Source organism: Tachypleus tridentatus, chromosome 11, assembly GCF_004210375.1.
Source record: "Tachypleus tridentatus isolate NWPU-2018 chromosome 11, ASM421037v1, whole genome shotgun sequence".
Lineage (NCBI taxonomy): Eukaryota > Metazoa > Arthropoda > Merostomata > Xiphosura > Limulidae > Tachypleus > Tachypleus tridentatus.
In genome coordinates, this window is record NC_134835.1 from 35,720,811 (window position 1) to 35,745,535 (window position 24,725).

General features: G+C 29.4%; 1 protein-coding gene across 6 annotated transcripts in view; it reads right to left on the reverse strand.

Moving 5' to 3' along the window:
• LOC143231924 (N-chimaerin-like) overlaps positions 1–22,549 on the reverse strand; it is a 44,454-nt gene extending 21,905 nt beyond the window's left edge. For 3 of the 6 annotated variants that reach the window (XR_013017292.1, XR_013017291.1, XM_076466776.1), the window contains exons 1-11: positions 21,715–22,549; positions 19,600–19,656; positions 14,082–14,137; positions 13,115–13,146; positions 12,159–12,272; positions 9,964–10,270; positions 9,547–9,624; positions 8,980–9,064; positions 2,813–2,986; positions 1,611–1,688; positions 1,225–1,362 (exon numbers count right to left, since the gene is read on the reverse strand). Coding sequence is in view for 4 of the 6 variants with exons in the window: in XM_076466776.1 (XP_076322891.1) it covers positions 1,225–1,362; positions 1,611–1,688; positions 2,813–2,986; positions 8,980–9,064; positions 9,547–9,624; positions 9,964–10,270; positions 12,159–12,272; positions 13,115–13,146; positions 14,082–14,137; positions 19,600–19,656; positions 21,715–21,739 (1,144 nt within the window). In the remaining 2 variants the exon portion in view is untranslated. Of the gene's footprint in view, positions 1–1,224; positions 1,363–1,610; positions 1,689–2,812; positions 2,987–8,979; positions 9,065–9,546; positions 9,625–9,963; positions 10,271–11,558; positions 11,573–12,158; positions 12,273–13,114; positions 13,147–14,081; positions 14,138–19,599; positions 19,657–21,177; positions 21,279–21,714 lie in introns of those variants that run through there. The other 3 variants (XM_076466778.1, XM_076466777.1, XM_076466779.1) reach the window with 3 other exon arrangements.
• Between the last annotated feature and the right edge of the window lie 2,176 nt (positions 22,550–24,725).

Here is a 24,725-nt window from a genome sequence, read left to right on the forward strand (position 1 = left end):
TTTTTGTATTATAAAATACATATTTCATAATTTCATAGGAAATTTTACTGATTTAGTGAACAACCAACATAGTACAAAAAAGTATGTAGCCAGTTGTTGTCAAAAGCAAAGCAGTCCAGACATAAATATTAAATTTTTCATTTCTTTTATACATATTAAAACAAAATAATTACTACATAAAAACTTAAACTTGTTAGGTTAGATAAGAAAACTTAAATTAAAAACAAATATGTTAAAATGTCTTGTAATATTCAATATTCTACTTCAAGGCAGCTATGCACACATAACTTGGCCTTATTGTAACTTGTTTATTTATACCAGGCAATCCTACTGTAATAAATGGTTATTCACACACTCCAAGATAATCTAAGAAAAGCTGTGAAGGAATAAAAATAAAGACGTGAAATGGCTTGTAGCTTATATAATTACAATTATTTATTCTAGTAACTTATTATAATGTGTAGTCATTCTAGAAAGAAAAAAGATACTTAAGATTTTATTCAGCATTTCATTTCACCCTATGCAAACTAAATACAAAACTTTATGACAAAGAGAAGTATCTTCATGACTTGCATGACCACAACCTTGCACTATGACTGACTTTGCAAAGGCTTCAAAATTCACAGACAAATCTTAAACAGAAATATTTCATTAAAATCTTTTGTTTATTCACAACAGACTTCCCAAAGATCCACTTAGTAAAATCAGAATTAAACATTAATATATACAATTAACTGATGCTCATTGAAAGAAAGTTAAGTACAAGGTGTGTCCTGGTCTTAGAATTTCAATATCCCCACCATGAACATATCTTTACAATATGAATGCACGTGCATTTTGTGTTGGAAAGAACTGTTGCACGGTATTTCTGAAAGAGATTAATTTTTTATAACGTTAACAGTATATACAAAGTACTAAACAATGACAAATTGTTGTTCTGACATGTGTCGTTCTAATGAGGCCTTGTGTCAATCACCACTTGCTGAACTGCATATCCAAAACCACCTTGATACACCTATTATGCCCTCCAAGGAAGACCTATAAATCTTACAACTGTTTTGTACTTGATGCACTAATGTTAAGCACTGGCCAGTTATTGTCTAAATTCAATGGTGAAACCTACTTTTCAAATATTTCTTTCTGGATGTGTCACTTGAACAAACTTCAAGTGTTAGATATAACTAAATTATTCAGAAAAAGATGAAAGATAAATTCATTACTTACTAACACCATTCATGAACAAAGGGTAGGTATCAAAGGTAATCAGAGGAATAGGTAAAAGACGGAAAAATAGCTTTAGGACTCCAGTAATAACATGAATATCTTCATAGGTACCAGGACTTATGTCTGCATGCAAGCCATCTATTGGAAACAAGAGTTTTATATAATTTACAAGATAAAAGTTGGAATACTTTTTAAAAAATCTTTGTTACAACAAAGTATGCATAAAACTGTTGAGACATAAAACATGAAAGAAATGCAAAGAAAGATCATGAATAACACGTCCTGAATGAAAAGATAAATTTAAGAGAAATTAATATTGGATCCTAATTTACAGTTTTGGTCTAAATATGATCATATCTTGGTCCTAAACTATATTTATATCTCACCTTTTTCAAAGCTCATTCTAACAGCCTCAACTTCATCACTAAATCCTGAGATCCTATACAATCCTTCAGCCTCTAAACCTATTTATTATTACATAAGAATTAGTTTCCTGAATACTTATAATATAACTCACAATGAAAGGCCCAAGTTTAAGATTTTTTTTTATTTACCTGTTATGGTCAGTAAAATAATTTTAACCTCAATTTTTTATAGAAAAGAAACAAATAATGTTCTCCCTTTTTATTTATCTTAAAAACTTCCAGCAAGATAAACAAGTTTTTTCTCCATGACCATGATTCAACTAAAACTAATAACACAGGGTTCTGATGACTTTATTGTCTTAAAATTTTTACATGTTCTACAATAAATCCTATATGCTAAGTGTGAAAATGACATCTAATTTTCCAATCATGCAAAGATTTTTCACAGAAGGTCTTGTAAACTCTGACATAAACAAATCGTTTTCATTGAAACTGGGTCTAATGCTGTTTTAAAATGTTGACAACCATTTGCTACAGACTTCACTAGACCAATCATGACATGAGACTTATTGATTGTTCTACAACACAAACAACAATAAAAAATGTTCATTGTGGTCAACAAAATAATTTGACCGAAGCGAGAATTATTTTTCTTCGCAATTTCTAAACAATCTTTACATAATAGAAAAAAATGAATATTATTTTTTAAATCTGTGTAGTTGAATTATGTAAAATTTATTACTAAAATCAAAACTTTTATGAAGTTTAAATTTGCCATTTTCTCATTGCAAAATCTGATTTATTCCTTAACCTAAGACATTTTACTTAAATTAAATTTTTCATCACAGATTTCTATTCCATATTTTCAAAGCAGTGATTTTACAAACTTTTTTTTTACAATTCCTTTTTATCCTTTGCTTAATTTAAAATTATATCTTATTCATTTTGAAAAAAAATTCACAAAAAACACTTCCTCCAGAGAATGTCTCCAAAACTTAAACATAAATACACATAAAACTATTTTCAGCCAAAGTACAATTATAAACAACTGCTAATTAGAATACGTCCAGACAAAACACAACACCAATTTGTAAATAAATCAACAAGAAGTTCAAACTATGCTTTAAAGAACAATCAGCCAAGGTAACCTACAGCTAAACAAAAATATCAACAACATGTTAAAAATTCAACAGTTATAACTATCTAAAAATATAATTTTCAACCTCTGCTTTCAATCTCCTTGATGCACATGTCAACAACAAATGGGCGAGGGGTGTTGTGGGCTTTGACTAGTGTTGTAAGATCAATTCCAAAGACTCTCTTGATGTACTTCAAGTCTGGTAGGCAATCATTTGGGATCTTTTCAGAACATTTTCGATGAGCACTAAAACCACAATCTGAAAAAAAAAATAAATCTAACTGTAATGTTAAGAATATATCTTTGGTCCAAGAATAAATACAGCTTTTGAGATAATAGCTTCTCATACAAGCTAACATTATGAATTTATTGTGCACATGTATAAATCTGTAATCAAAACATACATGATAAAGTGATGAAGTGACTAAAAAAACAGAATGATACCACTTTCCAGAAGGTGAAATATGTAAGGTTATATAATTTTAAACTTATCCATTTAATTATTAAGTTCCCTTAAGCACTGTTTTGTTATTGCATAATGCCTGGAAATACTGGTACAAGTTTTTCAACCATACCCAGGCAGAAATGATTTTTATATGTCAGGAAGTTGTAAAGGGTCAGAAAAAAATTAACACTTCCACGCTAGTGAGTCACCATAAATAGAATTAAAAAATCTCAAAAGATTATATCCCAGATGGGGTCATGGTCCAAGTTCTGCAATGGAGAGTAAGTTAACCCCCTTCACATACACACCCCTAATGAACATTACCTGCAGAAAAGAAATAAATCATCAGTGATATTTCATTCACTATTCCCTCTACAATAAACTCCCATTTCATCAAATTACAGTCCTTCAATACTGCTTGGGAGATTAAGCCAAAGGTAGTGACAGAATGCAAAAACAATGCAGGATTTGATGTAAAAGACTTTCCATCAAATTCTGTATGTCATTGCATAAATAATCAATAACTTTACATTGAGAATTATCTCTCACACTTTGTCTTTGTTGTGTTACTGATACAGGCAAAAACTGATATATGTGAATAATATACATGCATGCCATAGTAGTGAGCACAGTTCATTTAATTTTTCACAGTTTTGTTTTCATGTAAAGAAAGAAAATGTGCATTTTTGCACGTATGCATTTTATCCAAAGCAGTGCATATTGGAAAGCACATGTTGAAGCCATGAAGCAGAGATAATTCTATCCTTCCACCTCTATGTTGCAAGCTGAACTTTCAAGACACACTCAATAAAAAAAAACAACCCTTGGTTCTACTTCAAAACCGACTTCTGTCAAGGCTAGTTCCCATACTGAGAAAGATACATCAGAATTTGCTTAAGCATTTAGATGCTTGCAACAAAGAGTAGTTGCACTTCTCTTATCATATTAGCAGGTCCAAGTTACAGTGAACCATTGTACTTTAATACATTATACTTTGTTTTAAATATATTTCTACAATTTTGGGACAGATCACATTGTTATAATAAGTTCAATAAAACTAGCACTGACTGAAAATACATTTTAGCAAATTTTTTCTTTGATGGACATGATAAAAGTAATGTATGATTATATCTAGTACAGTTAATATTATAACTTATTTCCAAATCTCAAGCAACAACAATTAATGACTGGCTAAAATATTCATAACTTCATAATTATAACTATCAAGTAGTATACTGTTTGATAAAACTGCAATCAAAAGAAATCTGTCCAATGTAAAAGGTTTGACTGTCAATGAAAATGGTGAAAGGATAAAAAAAACCAAAAGGAAACTATGCAAGCTTTGTAGGTGAATGTTTAAAAGCTCACCTTGGTAGCACCCAAAAAGATAGTGTTAGCACTTCATACACTTATTTGTAATTTCATTAAAAGTAAATAATTTATACCAAAGTAATATATAAAATCTGTTCCTTTATGTTTGCCTAGCAATCTAAGAAAACATGTAATATGAGTAATATTTTTTGTTCTTCACTTGAATTACTCATTTTTCTATGTATCTCTTTCCCAGAATGAATATGCAGTCATTGTCACTGTACAGGACACAGTCAACACTTCATGGAAAAATATGGAGTTATAACCTACTGAACACATAAGCAGTACCCTGCACTATGTGGCTAAGTAGTCTGTATATCATACTGGTGCCACAAAATGTTTCCGGAAAGGTAAATTATTTTATGTTTTATTAAATAATTATGAATAAAAGGACCTTCCTCGAGATGAAAGGTTACCTACCACCTCTAGAAGAGGTAACTATAACAAAAGAGCATTGTAAATGAACAAGTTACTATCCATGGTCCTAATAAGTACTGTCCCATTTTTATTACAGTTCCAAGTTTTCTATTCATATAATAAAGGTGTTCTGCACAAGTATACTTTAAGAAAGAAATCAGTTAAACTACATTTATCTACACTAATTATTTAAAAGTTCTGTTAATCTGAATAAGCTTTTGTATAACATTTCAACTGCTAGCCAACTGTGTTTCTTCTTCTGTTTCATTATTTTCTGTAATTCTCAACTCTTTGTAATAATTCATCTTTACACCATCTGTTTATATTTTATGAGCATGTACCATAGTATTTTACATACGTTGCTAATATAGTGACAATACATCTTTGAAATATGTTAATTATTCTGTACCATGACTAGAGATCTTATACAAACTTTGGAAGGAAAGTGAGGTTCCATATTTAAGTCCAAATAGTCTTACATAAATGTTGTACATTATCATAGATAGAAAATATTCTGCAGTATTTAATAAAAAGCATAAAAATGATCTTTATTATCTCAGTAAAATGTGTTGCATATAAAATTCTCTTAAAGAGGCAAGATGCATCATGATATTTGTAACATACACAGTTTTGTAATAAGTTAGTTACAAATTTTTTATTACTATCTTTAAAACATTACCACAAACATAATAAAGCACATATAAAGTAAGATGTCTAAAGTTTATGGTAACATAACTTTAGATCTATGGTCTACAAATAAAGGTCTTGACTTATATAATTAACGAAACTTAAAAAAAAAAAAAATGGAAAAAACAAATATAAATCTTTGTACCAATACTTGCTACTTCAAATGGGAAATAATATTCACAAATTACTAAAACTGCCACTTATTAAAAGGCATTTCAGATACATTTATAAAGCAATATATTTTCACTAAATACACCAGCATTTGACACACTTTAGCAATTAGGAGAATTGATTTATTTCCCTTTTCATATCATGCACCAGATGGCTCAGTGGTAACCTTGACAGCTTACAATAATAAAAACAAAGTAAAAAAAGTAAAGGTAGCTCATTGTATAACTTTTGTACTTAAACACAAATAAAACACTTTCTTCTCTAAGGGAACTTCCACTATTTATCACTGAACAAATTCCCAACCAGGGGTGGATTTAAGCCAAAATGCCTAATCGGCTAAAACAAAATAGGACCCAGCAGGTTCTATTCATACCAATATTATAAGCCAATCAAAAGCAAATGGAGGTTGTCAGTCCAAAGAAGGGCCCAGTAAGCTTTAGTTGACTGTTAAGTCTGCCCATTTCCAACTTACAAATAGCTTAGTTACCTGCTGCATGAACTTAGTTAAAATCATTTACATAATTTTACTGAACTATGTGAACTATCAGATGTGAATCAGTTATTAGTTGGTTAAGTCAAGAAGGTAGTAAAATGGACATTGATTTGCTTACAAGATTTTATAAACCTAAAATATTTTGTGGTTGTATACAATTAGTTAATTAGTATTAACTGCTGATCAGAGTAAGCTCACAGCAAAACTAAAAAATAAAGCTGCCAGTCAAATCATACATTTCTTGTTATAAAGATTAGAATACATCACTTGAGTACTTTTGCTGTTAACAATATTTTTATACATAATTCCAATAATAGCTTAGAAGCTTCAGTCAGCTTAGGAAATTTTGGTTAGCCATAAATACATGTTAGTAACAATGCAAAATAATCTAATAATAGAAGTATACTAACAATAAGTTACATTAAAAAGTAATGACATTCTTTATACTAAATACTGTTAATGAAAGCAACAATAGGTATATAATATAGTATATCTTGCCTGAGGAATATGAACACACTGACTGTTGATTTGAACTACTACTATAGAAATAAATTTATTTGAAAAATATATTCAACATTTTTCTCAAATTCTGCCTAACATTACAAAAGAGTGATATCTGATAATATATTAAATATTAATGTTTAAAACTATAGTGAGTTAGTAGCAGTAATTTTCATAAGACAACCAAAATCTGATGTTTATAAAGATAAAAAAAAATACAAACTATCCATGAAAATATAAAAATGTTAAATACAGAAAACAGCATGTTAAACATAAGTGGTGTATCTAAAACATTAACACCCATACTTTAACCACTCCTAGCTACAAGAAGTAATATGTAACATTAAATCTCTTGTAAAAGCCCAAAACATGAAAACCTCTAGAAACTATAAAGATTTAAAAAATTATAACACTCGTTAATATAACAAAGATTATTAAAAAGCAATGTAACTAAAGACATAAAATCATATTACGTACATAATGTTGTTAACACTAACTATATACTATAACAAATAAGAGGTAAAAACCAGTAACGGTCAATAGACGAAATAGGTCAGTTCACTACTAGCCTAAAGAATTTTAAGAAATTAAAGTGAAAATTTTTAAAAGGTTGGGATACTCTGTAAAACTTCAAAACCCATAATATGTAGTCAGAATATCACCAAATTGAATTTCCTACTGAATTAAATGACTTGTGTTTAAAATGTGTAATAAGAAACATCATTTCTGGAAAATAAAGTAGGTTTACAAGCTCTATTCACAAGATCTGATAATGATGAACAAATTCTATTACATCTAATACAGTGATAGTAGTAAATATTGTAACATAGCTTATTTGGAATACTGGTGTTTGGAATGAAAAATTTATAAATTGAAAGTTGATGCTGGTATCTAAATCCAGATGCTGTACTCTGTTTCTAGTAGCAGATTTTTTCCCTAGTGTGAGTTCTGGTAGATAGATTTCTTCTATGTCTAGAAAACCTCATTAATGTGATAAAATAATATCATTAATATATTTATAAGCACAATGTGCAAAGCTTTAATATGGTCCTTCTCAGTAAAGCTTGTAATGTATGCAAATTCTAATCTCATTAATACAGACCTGTGTCTGTTTGAAAACATGATAAACAATTTGCATAAATGTATTAAAGTAAAATAAAATAGTAATAACTTTGGTGATTGTCACAGACAAAATGCAGTTGTATTTTACCCAAATAGTAAAATAACCTTGAAACTATTGATAAAAGTACTTCAATTTGTTTTTATCAAAAGGAAGACCAGTGCAAAAGTTACCGAGATCCAATTTCACTATTATAACACCTTTAAAGCCATAAGTTCTCTCTTTAATAACATTAGTTTTTCTTTAAACATTCTTTAATGGATTTCAGACAATTTCTTATCAAAAATGGTAAATCCTTTATTATAGTATGTTTAAGCCCACCAATAACCCGGTAATTGTATGATGTCTTAGGTAATTTGTGAACCCAAAACTTTTTAGCTGTAACATACTTTAACTGAATGTATATCAAAGTCTAATAAAAGTTTTAATATATTTATTTTACTGTCTATATTTGTTTTATGTATTTATTAACTTTTTACCAAAATGTTTTAATGTAAAACAAATTAAGATAATGTTAGCTACTTCATAAGTGAGAGTGAAGATTTATCTACTATACAAATAACTAAATGCTCAGTAACCTCTTTGTTACCCACATGTTCATTGTTTGTTGGTTTTGCTATAGATTGTTTATATACAGTATTAACAGTATTCATTGCTGTTATTAGTTCATTTCTTTAAGGATATTATTCATTTATTGATTATGTCTAACTTTACTTGTCCAGTTTCTAAACTGAAGTACTTTTTCACTACCTCTGTTTGTGTAAAACTTTACTGAGTGACATAGTAATGAGTTGTTTAAAATTAATGTTTGGATATTCCCAGATTATTAGCTGTAAATCTCCATCAGTGAATGAAATATAAAAAATCATATATTACTGATTTGACTGAACACTATTTTACACATCTTTCCCAGCCTTGATAATGATTTCCAAATTCTATGGTTTTCTGGGTTCTTCAGAACCTCTGAAGATTCTGGAGGTTCTTATAAAGAATCAAGCAAGTAGTGATACAACAGAAAATGAAAAAAATTACTTTTATTACACACACCTTCACACTTGACACCTTGAGCAATAATCCCCCACATGAAGTTGCCACACAGGTCACACCAAGGTAGCCCTTTGAAATTATGGGTCTAAATATAAAAAGAGTATAAACAAAATTATAATATGTTTCTGTAAACTAAGATTCAGCAATAAGTAATTCATACCTGAGCAATAAAAGTTCATTAAGTTCAGAAATAAAAAGTAACTCTCCAATAAATGAGTAAACGAAGCACACGATTCTCTAAACAGTAAAATAGGTCATATCAACCTTACAAAAGAACACTACAGACAAAAAATTTACTACTTAAAAACTGATGGCTCTCAGTACCAGCTAAACTTCATTGTATTACAGTAGATGTCAAATAAAAAGATAAATAAATACTCAACCACTTTTAAAATGAAAATTCTACTAAAGTTACTTTCCTTAAGCAATAATTCTAGATACTTTGTATCACTTAGCAATTCACATACAATATAAGACAAATAGATTGAAGGATTAGGAGAAAAAAGTGATTATTAACATATATTCAAATATTTTGTACAACTATGCCAACATAAATTCATCAGCTACCTTAAAGTTGTGAGTCTTCTCGAAGCGATGGACATCGATGTCACCTTCTACTGAATCTTCTTGAGAGAATATACCACTCTGAAAAAGAAACAAAACACACAATATTGTACACAACTATATTACATAAGCTGCAGACTTTAAAAAATCCTATTACTTCTTTACCCTATTCTTTCTTCACATAAGAAAGTCAATGAACGGATTAAGTTTGTGAAAGTCAAATGTTTCATTAGAGATGCCTTATGTCCTTGTGAGTTTTAAACACTGTACCTACAAATATTTAATGTTGCTTTACTTCACAATATAATTAAGATCATTTTTCTTTTCTTTCACTCAATTTTCTTTTATAAAACTACTATTAACACGGAAACAAAAACAACAAATCACGTATACATAACTAAGAGTTTTCCTTGTACTTACATCATCAGCAGGCCTGTCATACTCGTGAATGGATCGTGTACTGTTGCTTTCTTGGCTGGAAATACTTGATCGTTTCCTAATTCTCATTTTACGCATTTTCTGTTGATAAGAGTTCAACGTCATGTAGGGACTTTCTTCATATTTGATCTGAGCACACATCATAGATATATACTCTGCAGCATTGTATTCTAGGTAAAGCGTGATGAGTCCATCAGCAACTAAATCCTGCACTGTATCGAATCTTTTCTCACCCACGTAATGTTTTCCATCATAGTAGAGACGAAAATTCTTAGTGGCTGCCAGAAACCTAAGCACACGTATTAAATAAAACTCAAACAACAAATACATAAAAAAAATTAATAAACAATTTCAAAGCACATTAGTTAAGTACAGAACAAGACATACCTACGAATGGATACACAAGTTTCATGTCAGACCCTATTTTCTTGAACTCACAATACTAAAGTGTAATTGCAAAACTGACAAAATTAAAAGGATAACCTCAGCAATAAGTTTCACACAAATGAAATGCACATAAGACATTTTCAAAGTTTTCAAACTTTAAGCTTTCAAGTAGGAAATTTCTAATTGCCATTGTAAAAGCCTTGTATAGTACAACTTTAAGAATGGCTAATATAATGACTGGCATTAGTTGTATGTCAATTACTAATTACCAGTTCTCTGCAGATAAAACTAAGAAACATTTTGTTAACATGTGCCTTTAACCTACTCTACACTATCCTAACCAGTTTTGAATGTCATTTCAAAAACAAATTTTCTGATGTATTAAGAACCATGCAAACTACAGAAATACAAGTTTCCATCCTTCTCAGGCATTTTATAAACAAACATCATGAGAGGTTTTAATTTTGCTCTCAGTAGGGATTGAGCTTACATAGACAATCAGATTTTAATGACTAACAGGAAAAATAGATTCTCATGTTTTCATGGAGAGTCAGTATTAGCAGCCTTAACAAAGGTCTGACAAAAATCAAGGAGTGAAATAAAAAAAATGAAAACATTTCTTAACTCTATTTATTATTAATAAAAGTAACTAAAAATGTAAAAAATAGAAGTTTAGATTAGATAAGATTAAATTAGGTAATATAAATAAACATAATGATAATAAGGTTTACTTACAATTACTACTAACAGCTTGCAAGTGGCACAAGCTTCATGTAACTGGATTAGTGTAAAATTTGGTTCATGTTACCATATACTTTAATTAGAAACACCAAAGTAAATTAAGTGACAAGTGCTGAGTTTTTCAACTGTTGAACATCACTGCAATCAACAACAATCACTCTTGTTAATGTTTATCATAAAAAAAAATTCTTACACTGTAGTTTACTCAGATATTAAGTTTTTCTTTAAGTGGAGGAACCTCTTCAAGATAAACCAAAGTATTTGCTGTAGGGTTGTCTTGATTAGTTCACTTACAATAGCATTTTTGTTGCATAGTATGTCTTAATTTTAAGGACCGTACAACCATTTAAACAAAGAAAACTAATACATGCATCAAGGATCAAATGTCATACCTTATGCTAAGGGTATACTGTCTAGTCACCACATTTAATAAGGATCAAGCATTGTACCTCATGCTAAGGGTATACTGTCTAGTCACATTTAATAAGGATCAAGCGTCGTACCTCATGCTAAGGGTATACTGCCTAGTCACCACATTTAATAAGGATCAAGCGTCGTACCTCATGTTAAGGGTATACTGTCTAGTCACCACATTTAATAAGGATCAAGCATCGTACCTCATGCTAAGGGTATACTGCCTAGTCACCACATTTAATAAGGATCAAGCGTCGTACCTCATGCTAAGGGTATACTGCCTAGTCACCACATTTAATAAGGATCAAGCGTCATACCTCATGCTAAGGGTATACTGCCTAGTCACCACATTTAATAAGGATCAAGCATCGTACCTCATGCTAAGGGTATACTGCCTAGTCACCACATTTAATAAGGATCAAGTGTCGTACCTCATGTTAACGGTATGTTGCTCAGTTTACATGTTCAATAAGGATCAAACATCTCACCACATCATGTTAAGGATCAAGCATCGTATACTGCCTTCACCACATTTAATAAGCTCAGTTTACATGTTCAATAAGGATCAAACATCTCACCACATGTTAATGGTATGTTGCTCAGTTTACACATGTAATAAGGATCAAACGTCGTACCTCATGCTAAGGGTATACTGCCCAGGAGCCCTGAGACTTTCCCGCACTAAATAACAACCATCACACTCTTGAAGCAGCCAGTCTGTTTCAGATCTAGAGATCATCCCATGAAACCTGAAATATCATTCTTCTATCAGTATATAAGCAAACTTTGTAATAAAATCAATAAATACAGTCAAGGTATTAGAAAAACAGGGATTTAAATATAAATTATGTAGAATCTAAAAAAAAATGCATACCATGAATACACGCATAACTAAAAAGTGTATACATCTGTATTTCAATTAGTGATGATAAGCAAGGAAATAAACACTACATACACAGGTTGCCCGCTCACTGATTCAGAGAATCCACTTTCACTTATGCTTAATCTATGACTGGTTTGTCAATATTGAGTTGGCTGTCTAAACAGACAGTTATCAGATAAATGAGTAAAACTGGCAGAGTAATTAAAGAGCAAAGTAAATGACAGGTTTCAATTCTATGACCTGCAACTTGCAAGTCGTGTACCTTAACCACTAGGACAATTACCTACGAACATCAATTACTGTCACACAGAATAAGTGATTAATAAAATCATGACCATTTCCATCAGTGTAATGAAAATAATAACAATTGGTGTTCCCAGCTGTTACTGTCTTCTATTAGTACAACTGAACCCATTAGTTCATTTTCAGTTAAGAATTCTCAGCATAATCAATAAATGGCAAACTCATGAAAATAATCAACTAATCAAAATTACTAACACTGATTATTACTATTTTCAATTATTCCAAACATCCAAGCCTCACGGGAGAATAACTTAGATAACCGAGATGCACTTAATGATTAATCAATTAACAAATTCCATTAATCTTATTTCAATGTTCAATATAAAAAAGTTATAATAGGGAAACACTCATTAAAACTGGCTTTAAAAAGAATGTTGATTTACAAACAGTGAAGCAGGGACTTACTCTCGTCCATAATGAGGAGGTCGATGTGGAACCTAACACCAAGCAAATAAACAAAGAATTACACATCAAATAACCTAAGGGAACATCCAAGTCAACAGTAAATATTTTATATATATTAGAGTTAAATAGCTTACTTTTTTCTAAAATAAAACACAAAGGACTAAAAATTTATAACTGTCATCAACTGTAACTAATTTTAACATGTTACAATAACTTTAAAATTTAGATTTTGTAAGTATTAATTGAAAATGTAATGAATTTGAGTATATCTGTAACCTCTAACAGTTAATGACAAAACTAAGTTTGGAAGCCATAAGAAGTGACTTAGTACCAATGCAAGTTTTAGCTTGAATGTCAAGAATTGTTTTGTGAATTTTCACATACAAATCAGGTGTTTCAAAAACAAAAAAGGAGAAACACACATCACCTGATCCACTGTTGCATATTTTCAGTAATTATTTATAATTATTTCTTTTACCTATAACATGCAAAAAAAAAAAATTAATTTTATGAACTGGAAATACATAATCTTTACATCCGAAGAGGAGTACAGAACAAGTTACATTTAGAACATTTTACACAATACTGTTGTAGATAAAACATTAAAGTATTATCACTAATGTGCATCTAAAGAATGCAATTATGCAAAAACAACAACAACAAAAAAGTTCATCATGAGAGAAACTAGTTTTTAGAAAAATTAGATTACTAATTAATTCATTACTATAATTAAAAATAAACTTATTTGATGAAAATAATTTAACTGATATAACCGATTCACACATTTCTTTTTTTCCTACTGTTACATTTGCAAATACACAATACAAAAGTCGAAATAAGCACACATTCAGCTGTTGTAGGCCAAGAATAAACTCAGAAAGCTGAGTTTTCTGACAACTAATATTAAAATAATGTCACAGAAAATATATATTATTTCTTCATAACTATTATCTGTAAGAATGCTTACCTCACGTGAGCATACGATACGTTTTGGAGTCGGAGCTTGTTGCTGAAGCTGGTATACTATAAACAGACCACAGATTTTTTTTTACTTGAACTTATGGATATCTACTTACATACAAATTTTATCCAAATTTTGAAAAAATAAGTGCCATTTATGAAAATTCAAAATGAATCTGCAAGATATATATTTTCTTTCAAGTCTGAGGAAATACACTGTGTTTATACATTTTATAATCCTTACAGAAATTAGGGAAAAATAACTAAATGTTTACCATCATATATCTAAGCTTGAGACTTGATTGCCACAACTTATACATAAAAAAATTTGATTGTATCATACACAAAATGAGGTCTGTTAGAAAAGCTAAATATTTAAATAGTTTTGTTGCAGTCAAGTTATTGGTATCTCAAATTAAGAGTAGTTTTCAAACAGTAGTGAAGAAAACATTTTATTACCCTAATGCAGAAATATGTAACTACTAGAAACACAGAAAAACATAACTTGATCCTACAAGTTCCATAATAAAAATGAGTTATTTAACATCTGATTTCCATTTTATCTCTCTCAGAATTTTCTAACATCAAATATAGATTGCTGCAGTTTTCAACAAAATGCTAACAATATACCTGAAAACAAAAATCTTATATTTAATCCTCCTATGTTTTTAATTAACTATAGTATCAATAGGTTTGTCAAACCCAATCATTTCATAACTAACTTTCATGGGCTGATGGGCATGTTTATAACAAACACAAAGAACAAATTCTCCTCTACATAAATCTTGCAAGTCATGTATAGTTTTCCAACCATTAATCAGCAAAATTTATGTTCCCAATGCCAAAAAAAAATTTTTTACAGCTTGTTCAAAGAGCTGAATAAAATAGTTTTTTTGACATTCTATTCTATTGTTTTATATGTTTTTCTATGTTCTAAAATGTGTGTTTGAAAGTTACGTGAATTCCTTTTTGGACATCTAAACGTATGAAACTCAATAAAGTTTACAGAAGAATAGCTGAAACAAAGCCAGGTATGCAGAAAATATATTTTACACCTTTGTTCTTCTGTATATATTTTATTTACTACTGTATATTTTTTTAACAAAAGTAGCTGAAATGTAACTATTTTAAACTTTTCAGTATAAACTAATGAAACTTTCGCAACACATTTACCATTTTTGGATCATGAGCTATCCATAAGATATGACATCCAAACACATTGTTTAAGAAAGCTCTATGGTAAACCTCTAATAGGTTTCCACTGCTGTTTATTGATTTTGAAGTGAGAATTAATATCATACCACATGTAAAATTCAGCAATAAAACCATACAATTAAAATAAAACAATCATGAAAACTGTGAAGATAAATAACTTTGAACTATCTGAACAACACTGGAAACAACATATGAGAAAAAAAATGGTATTTTCTTTCATATTTTCAACTTTTCATTTTACTATACTTTGACAATTTCTCTACAGTTAGAGTTGGGTTAGAGAAAATATTAAGCTTTACTCCCCCACAAGAATCATTTTTACTCTAACTGAATCAGTAAAGGCTTCAGAAGTTTATAGATAAATTTTCTGTAGAAATACTTTTTACTTAGAATTTTAATTTTGGGGTACAACTAACTTTTAACGTTTACTAAAAGCTTTCTAAATTTTAGGAAGACACAGGAGTTCAGTGTTAGAGTAAAAGTTAATACATATAACATTATGTGGTTGATGAACTTAACCAAGCCTATTAACAAATGTTTAATCAATGGGTATTATCACAAAAAATTTCATTTTACTCCAAACTTTATTAGCTCACAATTAATTTTTTCTGACCACTTCAATTAATAGAATAGTACAAAAATATCATAAAAATAATAATACAATGAAACCAACCACCTGATCCCCTGTTAACTGCCTGTATGTTTCTCTGGTATTTGGCAAAGAGCCCTCTGTTCTGAATAGTTACATATAGTTAAGGTCTGAACTATGCCTTGTTATGCATACTTGAAAACTCTTTATACAGCATACAAAATAAACACATGTATGCTAATTGAACTTATCATGCAATAACCACTTAACCTATATAAGCAACTTTAAGAAAATACCTACAATTCTTCAATCTTAGAGTAATTTTAGTACTAGATGCTACGTGTTTTTAAAGAAAACTGTGAACACACAAAAAAAAATTAGATAGTTTACAAACATACAAAAGCTAACTAATATTTTTTAATATTTATTGTACTGTTAATCTGTACTATTTGTTTTGGAACTTATAGTTGATATCAATTGGACTTTATGTGCATGCCTACTGAACTGAAACCATATTCTAGACTTAATGTCTACAGTAATTCAGAATTTAATATTTGTATCTTCAAGAAATTTTACAAGCTTTTAGTAAACATTACAAATCTGTGTGTTGTAAACCAAAAATATATTTTACCACAAATTATTTTAATTAAGATTTATCTACAGATTTACAGAGCCAGTCTGAGTCGAATTCTGACTAGTATGAATGGAAGGTAATTTTCATATCAAGAATAAATATATTTTTTTTATAGTACAGTTTCCATATTTCATTAGCATATCCTGTAAAACCTCTTACATCAATATCAAAACTTTAATCTCAGTAAAGTGTATATTTTATATTTTCCCTATTTTAACGTCAAATGTAGCAAAATCAGCTGCTTGAAGTAAAATGGAAGGTTTAACAAAAATACAAAATAAAATGAATAATATTTTATTAGAATGACTGCTGACAATTACACAATTCTTTATCCAAACAACCTTACATCAAATCTTTTCACATCCACTTTCTTTAAATTTTACAGTTTTATTGCTGTACTTCTAACCCAATAAAAATCTGGCCTTTCCTATAGTTAGAAAAGTAGGTAAATAATCGATGAACAAATAGAGCAAGAAATGTTCTTTAAGATTTTCAATACTGTATATTTAGATATGATTGTAGAGATTCAAATTTGAAGACTAACTACAATAACTTTTTTTTCTTAACTGTAATCCATATGATACATGCAAGACTTGATAAAGACAGTTCATTTTTTGAGGCATCCATTTAACAAACTGTATGAAGTTCTGAAACAGCTATTTGTGGGAAAAGATTTATTTCCAGAGAATGCTTCTTCTTATAAAAATGAGACCCTATCACGTACAAAATTTAAGGTCCAAGTACCTTAAAAAAAAACAGGAAGTCAAAGTACGATATTCCTTGTTTTTCACGCATATTTTTTATTTACTGTTTCAAAACTAAAATATAAAAATTAGCAACTTATTATGTTAAATAACATTAGATTAGGTAAGTTAATGAAAACAATAATAATTCTTCATGAGGTGTGCTCACAAGAAGTTCTTACACATTTCTGAATGATTTGCAACTTGTAGGTGGGGTTTCTTAGTTAGACAGTATCAAAATAATTTCAGCAGAAATAGGTGTAGACTGTTATGAGTCTTAAGTTATTTAGGATAAACTGCAGTTTTTGGTAACAAAACAATCTAAAGTCATTCTAGAAACAAAAAAAAAAAGACAAGAAACTATTTTAATCATTTTTACTCAGTTGGTAATTTACCATATAGCATTACATTTTTTTTCCCTTCTTTTTAGAGAATTACCAGCCTTAGTTTCATTACCATTAGTAAAAACTGAATTTATCATCAAATTATAGAACACTTACTTATCAATCAAATGTTAAGTATTTCATATTTTCAAAAAACTCAAACAGTTTCAAAATATTAATTGGGCTCTCAAATAAAATCTGTGGAAATCTATGGCTGAGCACAAGTTGGTCACACTGAATGTTAGTACAAGATACTTAACTTTCATAATTTATAGTTACAATAGCTAATTAAACTTGTAAAAATAATATTTTAATATAAAAATTCTGTAATAATTACAACATTACTCACTGAAACAGTATGTCTAATACTTGGTCAATGAAATTACATTAATATAATGAGAAAAATTATTAATCTACAACCAAGCCAAGTTGCTGTCTATATAAAAGACCATATATATGCAAGTAAACTACATAATGCAGTCTTACTAAATGTTCTGGTTATAATTTTATACTTCTAAAAAGCTGTTGTAACAAGTCTTACTTGTTCAAATTAGGTTTTTTGTAATATAATGCAATACAAAAGATTTTCCACAGCTACAAGCATCCTTTTAAAAAAAAAATGTATACAAGTATCCACAAGTTACAGGTACTTAATTAACTTTGTTAGCCCACAGTGCCCAGCTGAAAACTGTGATTATGTTGATATAAAACTGTACAGTTATTTTTATTACTTATTCTCTAAGGTTTCATACCTTTTAAGATAAAGCTATGATAATTAAGTTTTATATCACAGAATATATTATCTATATTACCATTATTTTAACTCAGTTAATACTTATCTAGGTTAATTTATGGCTGTATAATCAACCCAGATTAATTCAAAATCCTACATTATATTCTTTCATATAAAAAATACTAAACATACAGTTATAGTGGTACACAGCTGTATTTTAAAAAATTGACATGTACAGTAATCTCAAAAATAAAATTTAATCAGTCAGGAATGATAAGTTGCAGTGTTGTTAATTTGATACGATAACAAGACTTTCTAGTTTTATTCAAATTCACTATGTAATGATTTTCAAACTTTATAAAATAAAGTTATAATTATCAAACATTTTGTTTAAAAAATAAATATACATTATTTTAATTCTTAAACTGACTTTAAATTTAGAAGAATATCCAAAATATTAGGTTCTTACTTTGGGTAAGTATGTATTTGTCTAATAAGTAAAATGAATTAAGATTATTTGTTTCTCTTGTTTGTTCAAACAGCTTTTGAGTAATTACAAAGTTATGATATTTAAGGTTCTAATACTGTCGTAAACAGGCTTATGAATGTATAAAACAATAATGAATTTTCTGGAATAATAACTATGTAAAAGTTTAAACAGTATCGTTGTAACAGGTAAATAAATTTTTCATTATTTCTTAATGTTCAAAAATACACAATTTTAAAATATCCAACATCACTATACTACTGCCAATGTACACAATGTCTGGTTATTACACATTGGGGATTGTAGCTGAAGCATTACTATACATGTCATCTCAGTTAACCTGAAATAATGTTGCCTCAAAAGACAGATAGTAATTTTGATGCAACATGCAAATAAGAATTAATAGTTGAAAACAGATTTTTAGAAAGCACCTGTTTAAAAAATGCAACTTTCTTTAAGTGCAAGCACGACCTCTATAAAACAGGGAAAATTTTAATCTGGCATGAATGTAAATAAACTTTGTTTTACTTGTACAAAGTATATTTACATTATCACATAAGAACAATGCAATATTCTAGTTTATGTAAATACATGGAAAACTAAACATTTAAACAACTGTTTTTCAAGCTCAGCATATAAAATATATGTCTTTTCACATTAAAAATAAGGTAAACAGCAGCACTGACAAAATTTAAGTATGTAATATTTATATGTCCATATAATAAAATTTAGGACACTTACAATAAGACTTCCAAAGCTGGGGAAAGTCATCTATCCTATCTGGTCTTCTTTCCTCACCTAGATCAGAAAACAAGCTTTAATTGCACACGTGCTACTAATTAAACGTAAAAAAAAAGTACACTTAGCTATAGCCCATTTGTAACTCTAGCTAAAGAATACTATGATGTAACTTTACAAGCACTTGCAGAGAGTCAGTCAGCAAAAGACAATAAGTGATTGCTGTGAACTTACACATGTGAAGGATTTGTGAACAAATATTAATTTTAAACAGCATTACTTATAATCTACAGAATTTCAGACTTTGAACATAGTCTCAAATAAAATGATAACCATATGGTCTTCCTACCTAACAAAAAATATTGAACAAGGACAGTTATTATAACGATATAATGAAACTAGCCTTCTTTCCTGCTTAACATAAATGCTATTTATAAAAGAGATATTTGTAAGTACAATATACAGTAAAGTGTATATTATTTATGTTCTCATAGCTTTTGCTTATGCATATTATATCATTATAAAAATTACTGTTATAATATCAACTCTGACATTACATGATGTTCGCTATTTCCTGTGATATGTTATGAAAAATTTAAATAATTTACTGAAATCTTGTGTATAATCAAAATAAAAAATAACCATCTATAAAAAGGCATACATGTAGCATTAAATAAATATGGAAATCTCACATAGTCGTGTATATCGTTACCTTAAACACAAATCACGAAAAGCATAAATCAAATATACAGTTTAGAAATAACCATATTTTAGTCTTCTTTTCAATGACAAAGCAACTTTATAAACAATTTGACACACTACTTGTAAAATGTTTGCCACAAATTTAGATACTACTGCTTAGTTGAAATACTTTCTCATAATAACTAATAACCAGCAATGTCTCCTTTTACAGTAAGCAGATATTCTAAAAGATATTCATGCAAAATTATTCTTTAAATCCATCTTTCTGTGCATTCTCTTTCCTTGAATTAATAGCAACTCAGTTATTTCTTCTTCACAGCAGTTTAAAGACATTTTCTTTCCTTGAATTAGAACAAGACAATTATTGTTCTCTAGATAGACCTAAATCAACCTTTGTGATTTTTTAATTGCTAACCAACTCTCTGCAGATGTGCAAGTAATGTACTCATAATTTTGTTGTCACAGAGACTAGAATATCTTGTTGAGTATAACTTAAGAAAACATAAATTAATGTGTATACATTCGTACGCTAATATTTCTTTAATGGACAGACAGCATAAGTTTTAATTTTAAGTTAATAATAAATCAGAATGCAATGATGTATGTGCAAACATATGAGATACTAGTGCTAGATCACACTAGTGTAACTGCAAGGAACCAACTTAAAATGTTTCTTCCAGAAATGGGAAAGTATTAGCAAATACTCATTTCCACTGTCATATTAAAAAATACTAAAAAAAAAATCACATAATATATGGCTTACAAGCTAACAACAGCTCACTACTAGCTGTAACAGGATGCTTCTAAAAAAGGTCTAAGCCATTAGTGCAAGTCAAATTGATTCAATAACTCAACAGTCCAGCCATGATGATATATTACCTTAAGCTCAACTCTGTACTGTATGCTTATCCTTTTATTCTCTTCAGCAAGATACCTAAAGTAATGTACTGTCATTCACATATTCCCAGATGAAACAAATACTTAATTGAGGGAATATAGAGAAAAGAATAATGAAATTAGGACATCTGTTCACATAACACTGTACAAACTATTATATTTAATAAGTCTCTGTTATTTTAAACAGTTCAAATAATTTGGATGTAGTGACTTAAACTTAATATTACAAATCACCATTTTTAATGCTCATCACATAAATTTCATCCATAATCCAGTCTTTATGAATTATGTATGTATGATATAAAATTAAAGAGTTCGTGGAAATTGATAAAATTTCTTATTCTCTCAAGGTAGGCAAGACTAAAATTGATGTTCTAATGCCACATCATTAATGTATGCCATTTGAATATGGTCACATCAAGTCTCTATTCCAGTTCCAGTGATATTACTACTTTTACTAATAGAATGCTACAGACATGGTAAAGCAGTATTAGTTTTCGTTGTTTTTTTTTAACTTACCTGCCTGACATAAATAATACGCCATCTTCAAGTTTAACTTTGTTTCCTTGTTTGAACGCTTGAATTTGAATATATTAGAATGAACAGACTGTTCTTTAACCTTTTAAGTTTCACTGTCTTAGGCCTGACATTAGTATAAATACAAAACACTACACAGTCAATGCTGTTAGTAATAGCAGTTCATAATCATAAAATCAGATTATTCTGCGACAGTACTTGGTCAGTGTTCCTTCAGCAATTACAAGACAAAACATTCATACGTGCTCGAGTTTTAAAAAAAAATTCATCTACATACATTTCACTTTCAGTAAAAGCGTACAGCGGCTCTGTAAACCGTTAAAATTTACAGAACCAACCTATCGTTGAGAGAACGTAATAATGTTAAGTCGGCGTTACTGCCGTTAATTCCTATACAAAAAGTAAAAGTGAATCTGAACAACGTTTTGTCATTACTCGAACTTCGATGAGAGAAGGGCGACTAGGCCTTAAGTTAAATTTTAATAAACTATTTAAACTCACTTGACCATTAAATACGATATACTTTAATGCCCTTCTATGAGATGTCAATAACATTTACAAGTTACTTCACTGGTGCTTAAATCTACTCTGACTATAAATATTTTTGAGGTTTGGAAAAAGTAAATTATGAAATTCCAGCGTTATCTTTACAACCATAACACAGCACGCTACTCTCGTACACAGTACGAATTGTAACATTAAATTTAGGAGATTATTTTTCACTGATAACTAAGATCCATTAATATTTAATATTTATATAATAAAACTAAGATATATTACGTAGAGGTTATAAGTGAAAGATAAACCTAATTTTATTCATAAAGTAAGTTCGAATTGAAAACCTAGATTTCACCTGAGCGCTCTCTACATAGAGGAATAAGAGGTTCGATTTTTAAACTCAAAACACTATTTTTAAGTAGTTATTTGCTCAATAAATAACAAAGTAGTCGTTGAAGAGCGCAATCAATAAAAATTGCAAAAACTAAACATTTTAGTTTTATATAAACTCAAAGTCGAGTGTGTGTGTAACTTTATGTAGAAAAGCCACTTCGGCCTAGCTGCTGTGTCCACCTAGGATAATCGAGCCCAGACCTGTCCCAGACATTTCTATTAATGACGAAGTTGCAGTAATGAAATATTGTGTATTGTGTTAATAAAGATACATTTTGGAGAAACGGGACATTGTTGTACCTATGGTAATAGAAATGATAAAGTTTGCTTAATTATATCTAATCAAAAATACCTTAAATACGAAAAAAAGTTGCGGCCAAAAACACGTTGCGTGCGACTAAAAGGAACAAAATCAAAATGGCGACTAAACTGGTAGTTACACTTATAGCATTAATAATAATTTTACAAACATTCATTCATTAGTTAGCTAGGCCACGTTTATCTTCAACTTGAAGCATGATGGAGGGTAAAACAAAGTACATGGCCTAGTTAACTAATGAATGGATATTTATTGTAAAATTATTTTCGGTGCTATAAGTGTGGTTACCATTTTGCTGCTAGTTTTATTTCATTCCTTTAAGTTGCACGCTAAATTCTCTTTTGCTCACACCTTTCTTCCACATCTAGTAACTAACACTAGCTTTGGGATCGCAATCCTATTATTCAGAATAGACTTATACTTTACAGAATCGACCAGATTATTTAAAATGTGTAGTGGTAGTTTTCTTCTCTAAAACACTATTAAAAAAAAAAACCTTTATAATATTGCCATGGAATCTAGATTAACAGTTTCTTGTCATCACGCAAATGTACACCCTTATCAAGTATCATTACGCGGATTGCTTCAGCTGATATCACATGATGCTAAGCATTCTTTTATTAGAATAATTTCATAAAATTTAGCAAATTTATCTTTAAAAGTTGGCAATAAGTGATAGCTGTCTACCGCATGACTCTTTTGAAAACTTGAGCTAGACACTGCTAATCTAGTTTGTCTTACTTAGCAAGTACTTATGTATTTGCATGTGATTTCATCCTATAGTTTGCTGCTCGAAATTAACCGTCTTTAATCCGATTGATAAAAATCTAAAAACATATTCTCTCAGGTGAAGCTGTAGTAAAAATTTTAGATTAATAGCTCACATGAATTTTCGCGTTGGCATGCGCAAAAGTTTGGTCAAAACTAAGTGGTTTTTTGTTGAATGACATTGCAAATGTGGCTTGTATTTAGACCAAGTTTAACACCTAATTGTATGTTATAAAAATCCATCAGTTTACCAAATTTCACTTTTTTTTTTGTAAAAGTGAAGTATGTTTTTCTATCAAGTAAAGTTTTTGTACTCTCGGTGCAAAGAGAAAAAAAATTTCAGTCAAAATTCAAGATTTTATATCTTCGTATTTCTTAATGAATTACTTTGAAATTTGATATGTAAAGTAATAATTCAGTAATATGCATCTACTGGCAATATGTTAAAATTTGGATTGCCATAGTCCAAGCTACAGAAAGTTGAAAATCGCTAAATTATTACTCCTGTTAATACCAACACAATGTGTCCTGCAGGTTATTTTGGCTGCACGACACACTATCGTGTATCTTGATTGTTTTGTTACTTGACTTTAAAGTAATGTCAAATAAAACATTTGTCCATTAGATTTCACTTTTACGTGAGCGCTTACAATAGAGGGAAGTTAATATTATCACTGAGCATTGATTTTTATCAAGTCGATCTTAAATCTAGAAATTGCAATTAGATCTATATGTTTAGAAAACATATCTTGTTTTTACTTGTAATTCAAAATTTTTAATTTGTGATAAATCGTAGGCTGTTTTTCTTGTTCTGTTTTCTTCAGTGTAAAGCTACACAATGGCCTATCTGCGCTCTCTCCATCACAGTCAATCACATCGCTGACTCATTACGGGACTTTTTGAAAATAAAACTCGCAAGTAATTTACATATGTGGATTTTATAAGAGCACAAATAAAATATAACAGTTAGTTTTTTTAGTAAACATATTTTAATTGAGAAATACATAAGATAAAA